The following is a 23,299-nucleotide window of genomic DNA, read 5'->3' as shown; positions in this document are numbered from 1 at the left end:
AGTAACTAGTGATGCACAGCACCCAAAACAACATTCAATTCTCATCACATTGTATCACTTGTTACATGTTTCTTCAGAACTGCCTCACCCCTAAGTCACCAGGTTAATCCTCTCCAAGCTGCTCTATCACTTCCACTCCTCAGCTGGCCAGGAAGGAGAAAATACAGTGAAAGGCTCATGAGCTGAGATAAGGACAGGGAGATCACTCAGCAATTACCATCACTGGTAAAACAGACTCAACCTGAGGAAATTAATTTATTACTTATCAGAGTAGGATAATGAGAAATGAAAACAACTCTTAAAACACCCCTTCCTTCTTCCTAGGCTCAACCTTACTCCCAAATTCCTCTACCTCCTCCCCCTGAGCGACACAGGGGGATGGGGAACAGGGGCTGTAGTCAGTTCATCACAACATTGTCTCTGCCACTCCCTCCTCACTCTTCCCCCGCTCCAGCATGGGGTCCCACCTATGGGAGACAGTCCTCCACAAACTTCTCCAACATGGGACCTTCCCACAGGCTGCAGCTCTTCAAACTGCTCCAGCATGGGTCCTTTCCACAGGGTGCAGTCCTTCAGGAACAAACTGCTCCAGCATGTGTCACCCACAGAATCACAAGTCCTGACAGAAAACCTGCTCCAGTGTGGGTTCCACTCTCCACAGGGTCACAGCTTCCTTCAGGACGCATACACCTGCTATGGCTCAGGGTCTTCTACAGGCTGCAGGGGGACAACCTGCTTCACCCACGGTCTTCACCACAGGCTGCAAGGGAATCTCTGCTCCAGCCCCTAGTGCACCTCCTCCCCCCTCCTTCTTCACTGACCTTGGTGTCTGCAGTTATTTCTCTCACATATTCTCAACTCCTCTCTTCTGGCTGCTGTTCCACAGCGGTTTTTCTCCCCTTCTTAATATGATATCACAGAGAGCCTACCACCATCACCAACGGGCTCAGCTTCAGCCAGCAGCAGGTCCATCTTGGAGACAGCTGGTGCTGGCTTTATCAAACATGGGGGAAACTTCTGGCATCTTCTCACAGAAGCTACACTTATAGTCCCTCTGCTACCAAAACCTGGCCATGCAAACCCAATACAGATGTAAATCCAGAAACCTCACTGATGAAACAAGAGCAGTGTTACCAGGGAAGACACAGACAGGTATGTCTCTTTGGAAGGAGGAGACCAACTTTACAGGTATCGCTTCCCCATCTTCACCTCTCTGCTTATGGAGACTGCTGTAGAGGTGGGAGCAGAAGTTGTTACTGTAGTGGGGAGACTGAAAAAACTTAACACACAGTAACACAACTAAAGAGATTATTTTATTCAGAGGTTTGGTCTAAATAGTTGTTTCTTCACTGGCAAGACTTCTTGCCCCTTCAGGACTGTCTCAGACCAGACAGACTTGTTTGGATATTAATCCTGATAAAAACCAAAACAAGCAACACAACCAAATGCTCTCAGCAGTGACAGTAAAGCAGTTTGAGTTTTGCTTTCCAGCTTTTCTGACTAATCAGGAACTTCATTTCAGACTGTCACATTTCTCACCTGGGAAAGCAAGCTGGGCAACTGATTTACCTACACCTACAGAGACAGCAGTTGCTGAGTGTCATTCTTAAGACAATTCATTTCAGCCCCACCACTATAAGCTAGTGAAGCTCAATGCTACAGGATACAGTGCAAGACAATCTGCCCTGGTCCTACTCATCCATCTCTACATTTCCTAGATACTTACCAGCTACATCTCTCCTCAGCATCATTTTGTTTTAAGTAAAGGTATATAATTAACAGTCAAGCACCTCACAGAGAATTCTAGGAACGCTGAACCCAAATGTTTTAAAAGGTCATATAAAGTTAACAACATAATAGAGAGAAATGCCATCTCCTTTGGGGTCCTGATAAGCTAAAACCTCTTATGAAAAACCTGAACTGAGGCAACCACCGGAGTTGTTTTCCCCTCCTGAAGTCCAATGCTCCCAGCTCCATCCTGTAACAATGAGTTTGGATCTCTAAGCTTGTTTTTTGCAACAAAAGCAAGCCACAGAAAAAAGCAGCACATTCTACCACTGCAGCCATCTGCCTGGAAGCCTCTGGTTGTTCTGCCCAACACAGTGTTCATGCATGCCTACAGGAACAAGCACCACTTGGGCAGGCAGGATTCAGCAAGTTCTTCATCTGCTGAAGCCAGAGCATGATATGGGAACCATGACACTGGGAGTTGTATTTAAGGGTTTTATTAGTTGTTCTTCTGCAGAATCAAAATATTTAGCAAATTAAAGATTCCTCGAGACTACTGATATTTTATTTAGAACTTGAACAATGTACAACATAAAGTATCAAAAACAACCCCAAACCTGATTTCTAGTACTAGATGTTATTATGTAATTTTATAACAGTGTGAGAAATGGAAATAATGCAGTGAGTATATTTGTTCTAAAGAAAGCACTTGAAAGAAGCCTCCTGCATCACACAATATTATTTAAAACAAAAAGATAACAGATTTCCTAGCAGGGCATTGTCTTAAATATCCTACAAACCTGGAGGATTAAGAATACTGAGCTCCATCTCTGCCTTCAGGTTCAAGAACCAACACAAGTTGCAGGTCCAGGTAGAGTTCAAAGTTTACCTGTTTTAAGAGAACTTGCACACCATTCAGCATTGGATGCTCATGTCTGGCAGAAGTGTTGTTGGATGCATGGGTAAAAAAAAAAAAACAAACACACAACCAAGAAAGCCTAAGAGGAACAGTTTCTCTCTTTATGCATAGCAACAGTTTCTGAACCAGTATTTTACTAAGTTACAGACTAACTTTAAACCAAAAAAATAAAACTCCATTGCACTAAAGGTCAAATTTAACCAGTTGATCTGGACTACGACACAGTCAAGTAATTCAGTACAAGCAGATACCATGAAAGCAGCTTCAAAGAACCAAAGCATCCTAGTTTCAGAGCCAACTTAGTATTCTGTCCAACTCCAGTGCAACAGCGAGGGGAAGAAACCATTCCAGTCTCTACATAGGTGGAATTCCAGTAGAGGTTGGGCAGTCTAGGCAGTCTGACCAAGCTGGAAAAAGGAAACAAGTTTTTAAAATGTCCTTTACTAAGAAAGAAAGTTGGCTCTCGGTGGAAAGAGAAGTGCTAGTGATATACGTGGATGGGCTTGCTCAGTCTCTCTCCCATGTATGTGAAAAGCTAGACTCCTTCCTGCTGAGAGCAAGCCACACTGGATGTGAAGGTGGCAGGGCTAGTCCTGCTCCTTTGCACACTCATGTGTTTTCAACTAGCTCCTGCACGGGCCATTAAATCTTCCAAAGCCTTGTGTTGGTCATTGTTATTTAATAATAAGACCTCCTTAATGTCTTGTACTTCAAAGCCCTTTTCTTTAAATTGGCTCATTAGTTGGAGAAGTTCTGTGATCATAGACAGTCCATTATTTGCAAGAGAAAAGATCAGTGCTTGGTGGAGGTTTAGCACAGAGCCAGTCTTCAGGGACTGGGCACTCCATGGGGTGGATTCCTCCTCCCCAAGTACATCCTGGCTCTCTCTAACTGGAGATGGAACAGCAGAGCTATGGGTGCAACAGCCCACAGAGCCTCACCTTCAGTCTGCTGTGTCTGCAGTCCTGCATTTCCAAAATCCTCTTCAGCAAGGGCACCAAAGCTCAGTCTATGGGGGTGTGTCTCCCAGTAGGAAATTTATCAGCCTAGCTTAACTCAGACTGATTGATGTCACCCTGCTCCCCCATCTAGCAGCCACTGCTGCATCTGAATTTTTTTAAAGTTACTTTGACTTTGGGAAGAGTAGAGTAGAGTAGCCCTTGCTATCAACTGGCTCTTCAGATCTAGGGCAAACTTGGGAGATTAGCACAAACCCTACTGGACACACTGTGTACAATACTACCAACATCAACTACAAATCTTCCCTGAGCTTTCAAAAAAATAAAGTAACAAGTGAATCAGCCAATCAGACTTATGAACCCTGTGCCATTTACAGAGCCTCTGTTCCACTTGGGGGGAAACATGACCAAAAAACTAGAAAAACAGGTTGAAATGGATGATCAGGAGATCAGCAGTTTCCAATTTTGGAGTTAAGACAGTAGCAAACGTGTTTCCTGAACTCAGTCACTTCTCCCATCTTCACACCATAGTTCCTCTGCGAGCTCATCACTAAGCCCAAGAAAGGCAAGAAAGCGTAAATATGTAAGGGGTGGGGGGTAGGTTGCACCTCTAAAGATTTCATATAATAAATTGGCACACAACAGGCTGGGAAACTTTAAGAGATCCTGCTGTCCTCTGCCCTGGCTACCTGCTCCTGCCTCTGTACTTTTGGTGCTGGTAGAACAGACAGACAGTGAACCAGACCCCAAAAACATTTTTCAGCTTCTTCCAGAAAGAGCACTAACCTAATTGACTGAGCAGTCAGACAGATGTCATAGAATCATTTAAATTGGAAAAGACCTTTGAGATCATCAAGTACAACCATTAACCCAGGACTGCCAAGTTCATCACTAAACCATGTCCCCAAGCACTGCATCTACCTGCTTTCTTTAATACCTCCAGGGATGGTGGTTCCACACCCCCAACCACCCTTGGCAGCCTGTTCAAATGCTTCACTACCCTTTCAGTGAAGAAATATTTCCTAATACCTGATCTAAACCTCCCCTGGAGCAACTTGAAGCCATTTCTTCTCCCAATTAACAAGCAACAGAAGAGACCAACCCCCACCTGCCTACAACCTCCTTTCAGGTAGTTAGAGAGAGCAATAAGGTCTCCCCTGAGCCTCCTCTTCTCCAGGCTAAACAGCCCCAGTTCCCTCAGCTGCTCCTCATAAAACTTGTGCTCCAGATCCTTCACCAGCTTCGCTGCCCTTCTCTGGACATGCTGCAGCACCTCAATGTCCCTCCTGAAGCGAGGGGCCCAAAAGTGAACACAGTATTCAAGGTACGGCCTCACCAGTACCAAGTATAGGGGGACGATCACTTCCCTAGTCCTGCTAGCCATGCTATTTCTGATACAGGCCAGGATGCTGCTGGCCATGGCCACCTGGGCGCACTGCCGGCTCATGTTCAGCTGGCTGTCAACCAACACCCCGAGGTCCTTTTCCAGCAGGCAGCTTTCCAGCCACTCTTCCCCAAACACGTGTTTGTACAAGGAAGAAAATTCACAGCCAGGGCAGGCTGGCAGGATTTGAAAGATAATTTGCTGCTTCTGAAATTAACCATCTCTGTACCAAGCACCTCACCCCACAATAGAACTCTGGGTTCAAAACATTACAACCAGAATAAGCAGGATCTTTAAAAAATCCTGTCCCCATAAAAATGCATGCAAGTGAGAGCGATAAAACAATGCAGAAGAATTCTAATGCTTTAAAACATATTCACTTTATTACCGCAAGGATGTCCTTCAGCAGTCAGTTTTGGAAACAAGACAGCATCATCATGAAAGTCAAAATTACAGCAGCCAGAGGAACTTCTGCTGAAATTCCCCATCACAGCACATTCTCTCTATTCCTTAGTACATCGCACCCTCACCTTCTCCTCTGAGCACTGGCGCATCTCCAAAGCTGCTTCAACAAGAAGTGGATCAAAGCCCTTCTCACAAAGCTGTCCATGTGCTAACAGGTAATCCAAAACCTACGTGGAATGAAGAAAAGAAACTAAGTTTGCAGAGTGGCATTCGCAGCATATAGTTGAATACCATCTCTGTACACGCAGAGGGGCTGAGGTGTGACTCCACCCTGGACTTTACCAGGGATGGAGATAAAGTCCTTCCTAGTAGAGTTGCGATGCTTTTTATGCAAGAGCTTGTTCAGAGAAAACAGACAAGCCTTTCTGTCCTCCTGTGCTTTCCCATCAGCTCTGCACATCATCTTCCACTCTAGTCAAAGCAGTCTCAGAAGCCTATCCTTAGCCTTCCATGCCTGATCACAAGGCAGAAGTTAAACTGTTCTTTTTATACTACAAGTTTTCAAAATGGAACTGTAGGTCCAGCAGTCAGCTTTTAGCTTCCTCTCAGACAGCTGCAAAAACTGATGCAAAAGGCTGACTGCTTTCAGATTAAGATCAACTCAGCATACTGGTGAGTGAGCTGCAAATCCCAGTTCACACACCCAGAAATTGCTGCCAAATTTCTTATCTGTTCTCAGCTTTGAGAGGTACAGGGAAAGGTCGGATAGGTAATGCTAGGTACACAAAAGAACACAGCCTACAAATACAGCAGGATTTAAAACCACCCTCTTAAGGGACATTTTTTCCACTCGATACTACAGTTCACTCCAGTGCACAGCTTAAACTGCTCTCAATGTGTATGTAGTGGGCAAGCAGATCGGCTCTACAAGCAGAAGTCACTGGGACACTCCTCTGCAACAGGCACAGTCCCACCAGGCAATGCTCTGTGCAGTACACAGCCTGCCTAGAGCCAGCATCGAAAGTTTGGCCACACTTTCCCTGCTTTAGAATGTTTGAAGCACATACAAGAACCAGAGCCATGCTTCACCCTGCAGTGCTTTATGCTATGTGACCTGGGTTTAGTAAGCATTTGAGGCAACACAAAGCAGGAAGCACCACAACCAGAAAGTCAGTCAGTGGTGCCTTGTGATAGCCTTTTGGGGCTGTCATAAGCCCAAAGGGGCCAATCTCACTCTACAAGGAGAGACATCAACATCTTCACCCATGCACAGAACAATGGAAGTTGACTTTTTTTTGTCACACAGCACTAAGCATGGTGTAGAGCCACACTAAGCTTCCTTCAGATGGTTTTGCAGCTCCTGGGAAGGCCCAGTACCTCTCCCAGCTTAACATAGAGCTAAGAGCCCATCCCAAGCTCAGCACAGCTCTAACCCAGCACCCACAGGTATGGCCGACTCAAGCAGTCTCTTATCAGAAACATATGCAGACACTCTTTGGTTTTAGGAGCTTTTACTGCCAGGTGACAACTTCTCTAGCAGTTATAATCTCACAGCAGCTACAGGCTGCAACCCCTTGCTAAAATAAAAGTATTCCCCCCCATCCATTTTGCAAACCCAAGGTTGTTTCTTAGCAGAATCAGCATCCAGTCAAGGGTTTCTTCCCCATTGCACAAGCTCTTACCTGGTCTATGTTCTGTCCCTTCTTCATGGCTTTCAGAACATTCTCAGGCGAGTACCCCATGTTGACAACCATCTCTACGCACTGCTTCTCACTAGCAGAGAGGACCTGCTGTAGTTCAGAAGCAGGGCCACCCGACCACTTTGTGCAGCTAGGGTTATTGGGCACTTTAGACACTGGGAAATCTTGATGCGTTACCTAAAGGGGAAAACCCAGAGGCTGAGGTGATGATCATCTTCTGCATCCCCCACACCCTGTTTCTGGCTAGTGCAGAACCAGGATATCCCATGCAATTAATCCAAGAGGCTTTCTAGACTGCCCTTGGAAAGCTACTCACTGTTAGGACGAAACCAAGCAGTGCACGTAGTCTGAACTCCCACCATACTCTTTTTACCCTCAAAACAACAATCAACAACCCAGACTCTTCACAATATACCCTCTCTTACTGGTGGATGAAAACCTTTCAATACCAAACCTTATGATATAGTCAAACCCTGTACCTCAGGGGAAGCATGGAGATTGCTTCCTTCACCCAAAGTTTACTCGTCACCTATGATTTTCTGTACTCAGAGGAACACTACTTCTGGAGATTTTCAGAAACATGTTTCAGTACAAGCACACAGGTATTTGGGAACTTACCACAGGGATTTCTCTTTCCTTGTAGTCTAGGTGTACCTGTTGGACAATACACAAATAAGATTACTATAAACATTATGCACCAGTGAGTAGAATTTGCTACAGCTGGGGGAAAATAAGGGTTTTATGGGAAAGATCTGGGAATAAGACTACCATACTAAGGAGGCTTGGTCTGATCAGGCTTCTACATGCGAGATGCACACATTACAATTGTGTGTAGTTCTAGAATAGCAATCATAGCGATCATTTCTTCTCTCAACACTCTACAAAAACAGATTATACTCTAAGAAGGATGTGTCCCCCCTCATAATAATTGTAAACTTGTTTATTCTGTGACTACTATATGTTCATACAGCTCAGCTTAACACGCTGGCTCCTGTTCAGGTCATCCCAGTGTTACGCTGTCTGAATGACAGTGATAATTTTAAAGTCATTGCCTATAGACTTCCCTTTATTTTTTTTGACCATGAGAAGGGATAAGAGAAATAGATAACCCTTTTCTACACTCAAAGCACTGCATTTCATATGCCATGAGCAATGTGGCACACTGGCTAAAAAGAGCACATGATTTTTCTACCAACAGCTGGTCCCATTCCCAGTATACCAACAAGGCTAGGTAACATTCCCTGCTGTACACCTGCCCCATTTTTGCGGAACCAGGCTGCCAGAGGGCAGAACCAATCCACCACTTTATACTACTTTGCCCAAGATAACAGGAGTGCAGAGTCAGAACTTTGCCCCATCAAATCTGCACATTTCAGTTCATCTGATTAAAAACCTTCTTGTATTTTAAATCAAATTAGAAAAGACTACAAGAAATTACACTGTGGACCAAGAGCCTCTGTTTATTGCCTTTCCTTAATACCTTTTAAAGCAAACAGATTGCTTGAAAGCTTGTCCACTTCTTTCAGAAAGGCCTTCTTTGGGCCCAAACTAAAAAAACCCACCCAAACAAAAAAAAACCAAAACAAAAAACTAACCCCCACAACAACAAAACACCACAACCCACAAAGTCCCCCAACCAACACACACACACCCAAAACCCCTACAAAACACCACCATAAAAAAACCCACCACCACAAACAACAAAAACCTGTTTATAGAAAAATAAAAAAAGAATATGTATTAGCATTTTGGCAAGTTCCATCTATTGGGGGAGGGGGGGGAAGAAAAAAAAAAAAAAAAAAAAAAAAAAAGGCTTTGTTCTGCATTTCTTCTTATTTTCATCTCCAGGGTAAGAATTTCTCTTCTAGGAGACAAAGCCCAAGAAATCACGTTCCATCCGATAGACTAGTTTACCCAAGAACCTCTCCTCATGGTAGTAGAGGGGTTCAAAGCTCTCCACACAGACCCTTCCTCCAGGCACTTTTGCCAGAGCAAAAAGCACTAGAATATGGGATACACTGAAACAAGGGTCTGGAGTAGCCCTGAAATCAGCTGGTTAGCAAACTGAAGGATGATGCAGCCAAGAAATCCAAAAACTGCTTCTGACACCAGAGATTCAAGAGTCTGGGGAAACCAACTCCTCCTCAATCTACATAAGAGTTTAACAACCTGTGCTTGTGGTCAGTGACTTCCAGAGGGAAACACCTAAAGAAATTGCAGGGGACAAAGCCAGGACTGGTCAACTCAGCAGTCGTGTTCCCTTATATCTCAAACTTGCGTTTTAGTACCCTTCAAGAAGCAGACATGCAGTGCTTTCAGTATGTGCTTGCACACTGTGCCTACTTTTAGGGACTTCATGCAGAGGCCAGGAACCCTGCCTGCAGCTGGTGTGCCCACACACATCATACTACTGAATGGCCCACCAGGAGTATCCCATCCTCCAGTAACCAGAAATTTTTCTAAATAAAATGCATCATACTAATCAGGTCTCTGACCAGTTTTGTTTAATTCCAACCTGTTGTCTTCACTAGTCATTTCTCTGCCAATGCTGCAAAAAGCAAACCAGTGAGCTTCAAAAACAATACTCAGAGGGGACCACCCAAGACAGAATCAGTGGAGCCTCAGAGAAATCACAAGTTTATTTCCATCCAAAAAACCCTAGATCATATTCACTGGTAAAGCATAAACTCCAGTAGTCACTCCAAATCCAAAGTTACATTTTCTAGTTTTGTGAGGAAAAAAAAAAAGTATATATAAGATTGCTGTGGAATACACTAGGACATATGATTGTCCTGAGGCTTTCTAAAAAGGACAGGCTTATTCTTGTGTAACCTTGAAGAAAAGGGACACATGAACCTTCTGCTCCCAGCTACAGAGATAACTATGACTTCCTTCTATCATTTTCATACTCTGAATAAGTTACATTTACTTCAATTGCTTGCAGCTCAGCTGTCATTTTTCAGCCACTGGGACCATATTGTGGAAATATGAAACAAGTATATTCTGAAGTCTTGGAATTGAAACAGAAAGAACTAGTTCTGCCAGCATACCTGTTTCTTGGTTTGCTGCTTCCAAAGAAGAATAGTTTCAAATTATGATCTTTATTACTTCTCCTAGTAAGACTATTTTTTGTTTATCAGTTTGTATCTTTTCTTACAGCATTTTCAAGAAGACACCTTCCCCTCTTGGCCTCTAATAAGTTTTAGTCCCACATAGATATTTGAATAATTAGAATGAAAATTTGACCATCTGAATGCCCATCTATCTAGTTGTAAGTGATCTTTCAGGTTAATCCCTAGAGATGTCACATGTCATACTTTGAGGTTTCACCTCTGAGCTACATACAACCATACAATCACCTCTCAAACCTGTGATCTGTAGCAGTGCGCAGTTGCTCAACACATTGCTGCTTCTGCCAAAGTTTACTGTATTGAATTTGCTCTAGTGATCAATAAACAGCTGTTCTGCTGTGCTCTGACAAATACACTAGTTGCCAGAATACTGTATCTCACAATTAACAATGCATTTACCTAAGCCTGAAAAGGAGAGAAAGAACAACAGGAGAGAAGCAGTGTCACTTGTATCACACAAAAAACTACAGTATGCCAGTAAGGCCACAGAACCACTGCTTATATTGGACAGAAGCAGCCAGATTTTAGAGCCAGCTAGAGGATTTGACTACACAATTTCTACTAGGCTTCATAAGTATTGGTGTCCAGACCTTAGTTTCTTGGGGGGGGGGGGAAGAAGTCTGCAAGCTTACTCAAATATCTACTTTTCTTTACAAAGAGACAAAAACAACAGATGGTGTGAAGTTAAGTGTCCCCAAAGTAATTTTAGAACTTGCTACAAGTTTGGGGAAATTAAGCGTCAAACCCCTGCCTCAGAGCTTTACAACAAATCAACTGTAACATTAGTGATCTGAGATGATCCTAAAGACTGTTTTTGGTATCCACAAAACAATCCTTCCACACTCCTTTACAAGGAAGAGAGTAAATACCAGATTTCAGACCACCATTATTCTCATCCTTTTAAAGGCTAGATTTTAAAAGGATATCAGGAAGAAAAACACATACACAGACAATTCTTTCACTGCAGGTCAACTGCAAGTGCTTTTTTCTTCCCTGAACGACAGCACATACTTGTAGGCTTTTCAAGGAATAGAAGGAATAAGATAAAAACAAATTTCCCCTTATTTCCAGCAAGCCGAGAAACAAACCTAGCAGAGATTTAACTCAAAACCTAAGAGCGGTTCAGAATCTGATAGACCTCAGTTGGATAAGACAGAATGCAGGACTGTACAAAGACATCTCATACACTTAGTTCAAAGGTGTGCAACTATGAACAAGAGCTGAGAAGCTGAAAGAAAAGTCACCAGTATTAGTCTAAAAATATCAGATTTAGGGAAAACCTGCAGAGTAATAACCTGAAGTTCAGAACTGCCAGCATGAAGACCCATTTGACTGATCAGTTTGCCATGTAAATGAAGAGAAACTACCACACATGATCTCTGCACCACTCCCATTAAATGAACCTAAAACCACATGACATTTTAGAAGCAACATTTGCCTCTGCACCTCCACATCTCCCCAGCAACCCTGATTCTAATCTACTGCGTGTTTTACCGTAGTCACTGTGCTCTGAGATGATTCTTCTTCTGTACAAACTGTTGACACAGCCAGGGAAGGCAGCCTGGATGAAGAGGGTAATGTTGATGTCTCTATGTCGCTGTCCTCATTTAGAGCGGAAAGACCAACCATATGGTGTCCATTCAGTTCACTCACTTTACTCTGAGCACAAGTCTGCAAAGAGCTGAGGAAAGTGCCATTGTGGAGACAGGTAGTACTGTGGAAAGCACTTGTGAGCTTTGATGATTTCTGATCACTCTCATCGGAGTCAAGTTTAGGAAAGGACAGGGATTTGATATTACTCACTGAAGCAATAGGGGACAGGGATACTTTGGAAGACAAGGACATCTTTTCACAGTTTCCCAACTGCGGTAAAGTGATAAAGCCATTGGGTTTGTGAAGGGGCTTGAAGTCCAACGTGGCCCTTTCTATGGATGCCAGAACTTCCTCATCTTGCAACACAGACCCAGACCCTCCTTTGGGCAAAGTATTATCTAACAGCTGGGCAACAACTGGCCTGGTAGTACCAACATGAATTTCAAGAATATTTTTTAATTCCTCTTTATCATTGATAGTTTTTAATTCCAGTTTGTCAAATGGATCTTCTTCACATTCAAAATCAGCCAGGTTGAAGTCTGCTTTTGGACAAGGTGGACTGAGAGCCTTTTGCTTCACAGCACTGCTGTTGGCTGGCGTGGGAGTAAGAATATTATTGTGCCGCAGGCTAGCGAGGATGGGGTTAATAGGAGGAGGCATGGCCTCAGGGCAAGGTACCTCTGAAAGCCCCATTTTGTTGCTAACCTCTGAAGCTGCTTTTGAGTTCACTAGTGCTTCTTCTGCCTTATGTTCAGCTTCTCTCTGGGCAGCTTCAGTTTTGTCGATATCTTCAGCCCACTCAATTGTTTGCTTTTCCAGCGAGAAGTCATACTGACCAAGGATGAAAGGGAAAGGAGAAGAGAGAAAAAAAAAATATAATGAACATAGCCACTACTTTTAACAGCAACATAACAGAATAAGAGCTACATGAATTACCATGAACAGGCATCAATTTTTTCCCCAGCATCTCTTATAACCTACAGACTAGCAAAGCTAGAAAACACCAAAAATAGTTCATTTTGCCTCTAGCAGCAAAACCTGTCTATAGTCTGCATTAGAATATCATATTTTGCCTCCTTCCTACATTTAGTTTTGCTTTAGAGCTACTGATCATCCCAAGATAAGTTTCACAGCCCTCCCACCCTCTTCCCCCAAGACAACAGATGTAGCAAGGGAAAGTCTAATGCATTACTAGATGGACAATCATACCCCGATCTGGCAACACTGAACTACGCCCTGTCCACAAGCTATTCAAGACTATAACAGGGTATTTTTGCATCCAAAGACCAATACAGTATTAGTCAGTTCCCCCTAAAAGATTCCTAAGGGACTTGATATTAGAGTTCTACACCCACTAGTTTAAGAGGTATCGCTATTCTTACCCCAGTGCCAGTGGCTCACCAGCCAAAGGGCTGCACCAAAGATGACAACTATCTGTAGTAGTAGATTTTGCTGCGGTTACTGGCATGACAGAATCCCACAAGCTTTTCTCATTTAACATCAGCTCCTTCAGGGCCAGGTTAGCACAGGAAGACATTTGTAAGCTACTTGCTACCAGTTTACTGGCTACCATAGTAGTCTGGTTGAGAGGACAAAATTCTGAACAAACTAAATCACTTAAATCTTTAGTATCTCATGAAGAATGAACAGCTTCAAATGTTCTTTAGAGAGCCACAAAACATTCAGAGAACACAGCCTACAAGTTAAGTCCAGGGTATAACCTACCTGTGACTTAAGAAGTTATAAGACATCCTTGCCAGGATAATAACATATAACCCAACAGGAGTGCTCTTCTTACAGGACTGCTAGGTCATAGAAATTCCTAGCTCTAAAGAGCAACAAGCCAGCAAGGCTTGCTCAGCCTCTACTAGGCTTTTTTGGGACTTGCTATATGTTGTATTGCATCCCATCCTATAGCAGGCTCCAGTGAGATCCTGGAGACCTGTTGTCTCAACCACAACAGTTTTCCCTTTCCTTAGCTCTAAGACTTCAAGAGGTGTGATATACAACTTATCAGCAAGTTGACTTTGAAAAACAAGTCACTGGCAGAAGTGCTAGGCACTACTCATTACACATTCTTTGCTACCCGAGCAGAGCTATTGCAGTTTTTGTGTTTGTATGTATATGGTTATATATACAGACAAAAATTGATCAAAGCTGGTTTTTTTTTATAAAAAAAAAGGGAGGTATTTATATACAAATATATGGCTTTGGGCAAATTTGCTTCCCTGTATTTTAATTTTTTTAAAAATAGCTCTTGCTACAGCTGTAAAGTCATCAAATTACACTTCAAGATGCATAGTCTACATAGTCACATTATATTATGCAAGGTGTTGCAGTCCAATCGGGTATGCTATACTTGAGCCTCAGCTTGACAGGAAAATGGAGACTTAGCACAATGAAGCCAGCAATAGGACATTAGAGTCTCCTTTGGTTCTCCCACACCAGCTTAACTGGGTGGAAATATGTGTATTAGGATGATCAGGTAATTGTTTAATGGTTATAATGAAAAAGCCGTCATGTAGGGTAATTGAGATATTCAGCTCTCCAGCAGATGAGTTGCAGGAAAGGGGGGGAAAAACACAGAACCATCTACTGCAATCAGTCACATTTGGAGATTAGATTTTCAACATTTCTGCTAGAACAATTGATTTTATGCTACCAAGAATTAATGGTCCTTAAAGGTCTGGAATCCATCCATACCAAGCTATAACCTGTTTGCCCTACAGCAACTGCACAGAAAACAAGAACTGGAAATTGTTTTCTTGATCTCACTATTGTGAGAACCCATAAAATATGATCATAGAAACACTTGTTATCCTCAAACAAGATTCTGCAAGTATGCCATAGCATAGATGGATGTATCAGTTCTTATTTTTCCTCTTAAAAAAATACTACTCAAATTTAGTCAGTGTAACATTTAGACCTATAACTATTTCTATAACTATTTGTAATAGTTTAACTCAGCAGGCACTTAAACACCACACAGCCGCTTGCTCGCTTCTCCTCCCCCCCAGTGGGATGGGGGAGAGAATCAGGGAAAAAAGTAAAATTCATTGTTTGAGATAAAGACAGTTTAATGGGACAAAAGAAGAAGGGAAAACAATAATAGTGACAACAGAATTAGAATATACAAGTGATGCACAATGCAATTGCTCACCCAGCCAGTTTTCCCCCCAGTTTATATACTGAGCATGATGTCATATGGTATGGAATATCCTTTTGGCCAATTGGGGTCAGCTGTGCTGGCTGCGTCCCCTCCTAGAATTTTTGTACAGCCTATCATATTTTTATCTTTCTATACATTCCAACAGACATTCTGCAATTACTTCCTTGCATATGAAATAACACTACAAGACCAACAAGACTAACATTTGAATACACCTGCAAACTGTGACTACTTGCAATTTACAGCACCACATGTTGGAGGCCAGGGTGAGGGGAAAAGAGAGCAGAAAGGCAAAATACATCACTCACCTGTGCTTCTCTAATGAGCTGAAAAGAATCAGGCAGGCAGAAACCAATGGGTAATCCAACCTTCGCTGGGGTTTTGAATTTGTCTCCTATCTTAAATGGGACATCATCAAGATAACTCAAAGGCCCTAAGATCAAAAGCAGAAATTGTATCAAAAAGACTTAATGAGTTTAATGCATTCAATTAACTCACATTTCTTTATTTGAGAGCTATTTTATCTCTGCTGCCCCAACTACACCAGGTGACTCAATACAAAGGAAGTTTCTTGATCGGAAACATGTTGAATGTGTTTGGACTTCATTGCTTCAATTTTAGTAGGTTCTGTTTGCTTTGTTTTTTTTAATAATGTTCTAGCTCATAACTATTTAAAAAAATCCACCAACCAAACCCAGACACACAACAATCAAACAGATTTTGAAGTCAATATACCCAACATTTTAGCTTCCCTTGTGACAAGACTATGCCTATGCAACAGTTGGAAGCTGAAGCTCTCCTGAACACTCTGTTATGTCTCTATAACATGAGGCCATTTTTGTCATATCCAAAACAGGCTTTAAAATAACCCAGCTTTAGAGCAGCTAAGAAAAACTAAACCACAGTTTTTGATATACATGTAGGAAGTAAAATTTGGATGCAAGTGGTCACAAGGGCAAAATGACCTAAAGTCTAGACACTCCACTTTAACCAACACACAGTGAAATAGCTCAAGATTACTTAGCATAGCAATTCTGATTTTTGAAACAAGGTAGTTTAACTTAATCAGCTGTCTGATTTGTGATCACTCCAAATGAGAGGCCTCGGACTTATTTCATGGTCCTCTATCTGTCCTTTATATCTATCATTTACACATGGTATTTAAAAAGCTTTAGGACAAAACCTTCTTCAAACATCTTGCAAACTCATGAGGCAGAATCACTTAGAGCTCAACCATCTTCAAGAAGCCAAACTATAGGTTTGTTTTCCTTGGGCTGCTGTGAAGCATTAGAAAACACACAATATAAATTGCACTGCTTCTCAATTAACTGAAAGGGGTTTCTTGGATCACTGGTCTAAGCTTTTGGAATTAGAGGCAAGGTTTCTAGCTGTGTATAACAATTTGAAGCATTCCTCTGGCACTCATTTGTAACTGCGTGTTGCAGATCCAAAGAGATATCAGTGGCAATATTAAGATGGCGTTCAGCGACCAACCTTCCTCAGTGAGCAGTGACTTGCCATTTTTATCTGACCCATGCTTTTTTACTCAGATGACAGTTAAGTACTGTTTGTGTTCCTTCACTATTGACTTGTCTACAAGGCAGTCACAGGCTCCAACAAAAGGATGAGCAGCTTCCAAAAACAGGAACATCCTATTAATTTGGAGTTAAATGTTTATGTGCCATCATCATTTGAGCTCTCATACCATGCACCACACTGGCTGGTCCCAGAGTCCTGTTAGGACACAGGTGGCATTTCCTCCAGCTTTTAAACCATCAGGCTGAATAACCTACATCCCACCTGCACCACCAAGATACAAAAGCACTCCAGGCAAAATATAACAACATTTTCATTGATCCTTACTGAGAAGCACACATTCAAGCATTACACAGCACAGCATCCAGATGGCACCTCACTGGCCACCAACACCACTATTTGCAACATGGCATCCAAATAGTATTTGAGCTGGCAATTTGAGAACCTGGATATACCAAAGTGTTTGCTTACATAGAAATAGCAACTGTGGCAGCCCTTGCACTGAGTATGGTAAATCATGGACAGGTCAGACAACCAGATCTCTTGACTGCTCAGAGGCCAGCATGACTACAATCGATGTCCATTGTCCCCATTTCACACTATTTCTCCATATCACTTTCAGGGATCATCACTGCTGCTTTTATTATTCTCTCCTATACTCCCACTTTTCTTGTATTGTTGTCTTTAATAACATTAGATTTGCCTTCTTTATTGGAATACTGCTTTGAAATACTAGGAAGCCCTTAAAAAAAACACAACCAAAAATGTGTGAGTGCGTCCAAAAAAAAGAAAAAGCAAGCAACAAAACAGTGTTGTTTTTATCCCCAGATGTTATCTCAGTTGTGTATCCTATAAGTGTCTTGACTATATTTATTTGTATATTTGTATATTTTATTTGTATATCTGGTGTTCAGATGGGTTCGTGTCCCATATAAATATACTTGTATAATTTCACAAAATTATGCAGTTTAAACAAATACCAAGTCTTTATCTTGTTAATTTATACTACTTTAATATGGAAGATAAATGCAGATATAAAGTGTTGTCACGTCTAGTATATTAACTAATTTTTTTTTTTCTCTCACAGGGTGGGAAAAAAGGGAAAAGGCATTCAGAATCTGACCAGTGCAGGCAATCTCCTCTGTCACTGGATTCAAAGGAAAAAAAACACACACCCCTGCTCAACTACGCAGTTTTTTGAAGAGGAATTAACAATTATTAGTTTGACTAACATTATGAATAATTGATGTTGCACTTTCTGCTAAAGAAAGCTAGTACTCTAGCAAAGCTTAAAATTTAATTGAAATGTGATTATTTTTTCATTATTTAATAAAACTTACTCTTCCATTTGTATGTTTGAATTCTTGCTTTCTTAAAATTACTCAATTAAGAATATTTCATTAAATGACTGTCAAGATACAAATGCATTAGTATGCAAATGGTGGAAATTTCACCAAACCAAAACAAAGAATGAGGCAGCTCATGCAAAACCATATCCTTGTGGAGAATCTAACGTCAACAGTCATTATTTCCTCTCCCTGTATAGCATATCTGTATCCTTTTATTTCCATTGTGTGAGCATATACATGAGTTTCAGTTGCAAGATGCAGAAGCTAGCACATGCAACTACCATGTAAAAAGAGTTTTTGTGTCTTTTGGCTCTGAATAATGCTCTGTTTCTTGCCTCAGAGCATGCTCAGTAGTAAATAGTTAATCTTGTTTGGATTTTGTCTCTTAGCACTTTTTTTTGCCCCATGTGTACTGTCAGTGAATGTGATATGGCTATGAAAGTGCAGAATTGTTTACACAGCACTGAATTCAGTACTAAGTTCTGGGATCATACTTATATTGGGATAGTTGTTGGAGTATTAGAGTACAAATAGGAGCTGCCTGACTTAAATTGGGTTAGCAAATCCCTATTAGGTACCTGGGTAGTCATCAACAATGGTTTTCCAAGGTCTGGTTGAAACATTTCAGATGTCAGCTAGAGAAAAAAAACAAACATATTCTTTCCAATTTGTTTAAAAAAGAGGAGAGACCAAACCACTAAAACGACACTAAAATTTCAGTTTCAATAAACATTTTGTCAGAAAGCTTCACTGGTGTGACATATGACAGTATTAACTAATATACCTATTTGTATCATAAGTAATAAAATATCTTCAGGAAATTGTGTGATGTAAGTGTACAATAAATAAGTTGTGCACATCTTAATGTCAATACAATTACCATCTTTAAGATTTGTTTATATGAGATTTCTTTAAAATCATTATTTCTGTTCTTGAATTTCTGATACATGAAAAATAGAGGATGTTAAAGGATTAAAAGTGTCATTGTAAAAGGATCACTAAGAAGCCCAAGAGCTCTTTGCTTATATACTGGAAGGGATGGTGGGGGGAGAGGGGTGCATGTCCAATAGGCAAGCTCTGAGCACCCCTAATACTCTTAAGCAATTGAGATCCATGCACAAAGTTCTTAGAGTGACTTTCTCAAGACTCTAAGATTCAAAGTAATTAAGGTAATTTGATTCTGCCTTTAATGCATTTCACACAAACATGAGTACTACCTCTCTCTTCCCCTCCCCCTGCCGTTTGCCTTAGTTTTAAAAAGCTATACACAGACTCTATAAAATTTATATTCCTAAAATAGTGGTAATGATGTAATAAGCCTGTACATGATCAACACATGATAAGGGCTCCTCCATGCGAAGTTTCCTTCTCCCACAGCAGGACCTCACTGCTAAATAGCTAAGACACTTGACTTCAGTAGGATAAACCCTGAGTACACATATATATACCATGCAACACCCCCCAATAAAAATAATGCAGCTTTAGATAGATAAAATGGTGTAGATGTAAATCACCCTACAGTCTTATGCTCTTGGCACGCTCATAGGAAGAGGAAGAGATGAGCTTGGAGCATTTCAAGCTGAGAATGAACATGCCAAATTTTATTTCAAGTCATTTAACAACTAGACCATGTAGAAGCTTGACACAATTCAGACAACAAGATTGCCGACAATAAAACAAGCTATCACTAAACCTGTTGATAACAATATTAAATAGATATAACAAAGCATAGCAGATGATATAAAAAGTTCATGGTTCCTTGTAGTGATCCTGACCAGAAGACCACTGTATGCTGAGGAGTTAGTGATCCATATAACAGTTAACCTGAGTAGGCCCAGGCCTGTGCTATATATAGGGCTTGGCCTTCAGGCCTGTGTCATGCTACACATAGCCCATGGCTGCAGGATAACCTCAGCCAGCTCATACTAAGAGGAGCCTGCAGGCATCTCCTGCTTGGTACCAGCAATGATGCCACCTGCATGGCTTTGCCTTTATCTAAGAGTGCAGCAAGAATTGTTTTCTTGTAAGAAAATCCTATAATAGCTTGAATGACAAAAAGGGGGGAAACTTGGGAATCTGTTCTATAGACAGGGTCTGCACAGCCTGCTGTGCTTAAATCAGAGGCCTATTCGATGCTATGCCACCTGGGGTTACATCTAAAGGGATATAAGATTATCTATGCTATTTTCTTCTTGCAGTGTTAGTTGTAATAAAAAGCATTTTAAAATGATGCCTTAGAGAGTCCAAGTGCCTTTATTACTGGGATCATTGAACTTCCTGGTGCAAAATATTTGGTGTGGTTGGCAGATCCCAGTGAGAAATGCTTTTCTCTTGAAAAAACGAGTAAGAGAGAAACCTTGTGCCTGGCTGGCCCCACACACAGCCATGGAGGGTATTTGCAAGGCAATTGACCCAGGCAGTTTCCCCAGTGCACTGGGAAACTGACAAGGATTGCCCTACCCCAGCTGAAGTATTTTGTTGTCTTAGAAAACAGGGGCTAGGGAAAGGAAAAGTCAAGGAAAATTTGCACCATCTTTGATTGTTACTAGCATGCTTCAAATGACCATGGGGGTGTCTAGAGCTGATACAAAAAACTACAAGCTGCAGGTGCAGCTCTGCACAGCCAGCCCCTGGGCATCAAATGGCAGTGCAGACACCTACAGTGCAACCCAGAAGAGCACTACTGAGGTACTATTTTCCAGAAGGATGAATGGTGGGATGAGGATCCTTGTTCCTCTGGTGAGGACAAGTGGACAGAAGGGTCAGAGAATGTGTGACAACAGCATTTCCCTCTGGCCATTAGTGATTCACAAAGCAAAGGGGCCCCCAGGGGACATTCCAGCACACTATCTCAGTGCATGACTTTATACAGCCTAAGTTGCAAGGTTTAACAAAAACATATCAAACCAAGCCAGGAGAAAGGCTGGCACACTGACTATTGTGAATATTGAACTTAGGATTTAATGTACATTATCTCCTCCAAAATAATTAAAGTGCTTTGATGTCATCTAGTAAAACCCTATGATTACCCAGCAGCTGAGAGAAGCACAGGGTAATATATCCCACTCCCTGTGGGTATGGCTCCAGGAAGCATTAAACACAGAGTATCCCTCACCTACTGATTAGGACAATAAATCAGCATCCTGGAAAAGTATAGCTGAGGCTGACCAGTATTTACAGGAAATAGCCACATGGCTGTGTATTACCCTGTTCTTTCTATATAAAGTTTATTTCAGGGTCATGACTCCCTTACTGTCAAATCAGTGGAGTGGTGGGAAGATAGAAAAAAAGTAATTTTTCCCAAGAGTCTTCATGATTATGACATATCAACACTGCACTCTAAATGATCGTGCCCGTGTCAACTATTTCACTAAACTTTTATTCTAGCAAAATAAAAGTTAACACAGAATTTGCTAGAAGAATATTTAGAGTCTACACTGTACCTCCATTCTTTATGCTCAGTCCCTCATGACTGCAGAAAACTGTTTGAAATGTAGCTGTACAACAAAACAATTTACTCTTTAACCTTGAATCCCATGATTACATTTAGTTTTTGTTTTGGTTTGGAGTTGTTTTTTACCATAAAGAGGAATATAAAATGTCTTCAGAACTGTAACATAACTATCATGTTACAACTTTGGTATTACTCAAAAGTTACTTTTCATAAAAGAATCCTGCAGAGGAATGAAGCTGGGTTAATTAATATTGATAACATACAGCTGTGGGCTGACTTCAGGGGCAGTGGGTTGGCTGATGTGGATAAGGTGCAGCTGTGGCTGGTTCTGTTAAGTGGTTGGGCAGCCAACAGAGAGTGTGCCCTGGATGAGGAGAGACTAGAAGGCAGCAGAGGGACTGGCATGAAGAGTATGTTGGTATGTGATAGTAAAAGACCTTGTTGCAGCCGGCTAGTTTTGAGAGTGCTGTGACAGAATCCCAAGGAAAATTTTACAGGAGTGTACCCTATATGGCAGTAAGATATGAATAAAAGTGGACTGTTTATAACTGAGCTTACTTTGTCTGACCATTTTACATCTGTTGTGGTTTAACCCTGGTCAGTAATTAAGTGTGATGCAGCCACTCACTCACTCCTCCCTCACCCAGAGGGATGGGGAGAATTGGAAAGGAATGTAAAACTCGAGGGTTGAGATAAGAACAATTTAATAACTGAAATAAGATAAAAATGAGAGATAAATAATAATAACAACAACAATTATAAAAAGGAAGGAGAAGGGGAGGGGAATGAAATCCAAAGAGAAGGGAGAAAACAAGTGATGCACAATACAATTGCTCACCAACTGCTGACTGATGCCCAGCAAGTCCCCGAGCAACGATCCACAGGCCCCAGCAAACTGCCCCAAGTTTATATACCAGGCATGACATCCCATGGTATGGAATACCTCTCTGGCCAGTTCAGGTCACCTGTCCTGGCTGTTCCCTCCCAATTTCTTGTGCCCCTCCAGCCTTCTCACTGACAAGGCCTGAGAAACTGAAAAGTCCTTGACTTAGTATAAACATCACCCAGCAACAACCAAAACCATCAGTGTGCTATCAACATTGTTCTCACATCACAGCCAAAACACAGCACTGCACCAGCTACTAAGAAGAAAATTAACTCTATCCCAGCTGAAACCATTACATTGTAATTTTAGCTCCTGATTATGACAGCAATTACCCCATATGGTTCAAAAAGATGAGAAAAGTAAAATGTTACACACACACACACACCCCCCCCATAGTGAAAGAATCCACTTAATTTGGGTCAATCACATTCATATTTACAAAGTTATTTGGCATTTTTTTTGTTTTTAATTAGGAAGTGAAAGTAAGACTTGTAAACTATAAATACAAATACCAAGGTATTACACAAAATATCCAGATGTACTTAATCTTTTTAAATTTCTCACAAATATTTCCTATGGAATTCAACAGAGAAATCAAACAAGTTTAAGTTCTGCATACAATGAAAATCAAGTTAGATACTGCCAATTTGTCAGTTCATAAAATTTCTACCTGACAAATGAAAGCTTTGAGAACTACCATTCTTTCATTAATGATACACCAACTGCTATTTTTGACATTATTATTTGCATTAAGCAAGCTGTCTAGAACCAGTTGTATTTAACCCACTGTTAACTCAGTGGCATCACAAACTTTTAAAATATTTTATTTATATACTGTCACTAATAATATATATACACGTACTGCAGAGGGCCAAAAACTTGAAAAAAAAAATGTCACACAATGTTTGCATTAATACTTTTATACTTTTTTTTCCCCAAATAGCAAAGCTGAGCCACTGTTTTCACAGTTTTAGTTTGCCAAAACCACGTAACTCCATATATATCAAAGCAGCAGAAGAGCAAGCTTAACAGCAACTTTCATTTATGCATTTTCTTGTGGGAGGAAAAAAAGAGTATATATAAAAA

General features: G+C 41.2%; 1 protein-coding gene across 1 annotated transcript; it reads right to left on the bottom strand.

The window, feature by feature from the left end:
* Positions 1-5,354: 5,354 nt before the first annotated feature.
* On the bottom strand, positions 5,355-17,108 carry LOC130142122 (ubiquitin-associated protein 1-like). Its single transcript, XM_056323564.1, has 6 exons — positions 17,096-17,108; positions 15,297-15,421; positions 11,721-12,650; positions 7,714-7,749; positions 7,078-7,272; positions 5,355-5,622 (listed from the first exon to the last, which is right to left on the bottom strand). Exons 1-6 carry the CDS (start codon positions 17,106-17,108, stop codon positions 5,494-5,496), a joined length of 1,428 nt encoding a protein of 475 aa, XP_056179539.1. The 3' UTR covers positions 5,355-5,493.
* Between the last annotated feature and the right edge of the window lie 6,191 nt (positions 17,109-23,299).

Source organism: Falco biarmicus, chromosome W (genome assembly GCF_023638135.1).
Source record: "Falco biarmicus isolate bFalBia1 chromosome W, bFalBia1.pri, whole genome shotgun sequence".
Lineage (NCBI taxonomy): Eukaryota > Metazoa > Chordata > Aves > Falconiformes > Falconidae > Falco > Falco biarmicus.
The sequence above is the reverse complement of the archived record's forward strand: the minus strand, read 5'-3'. Positions and strand labels throughout refer to the sequence as shown.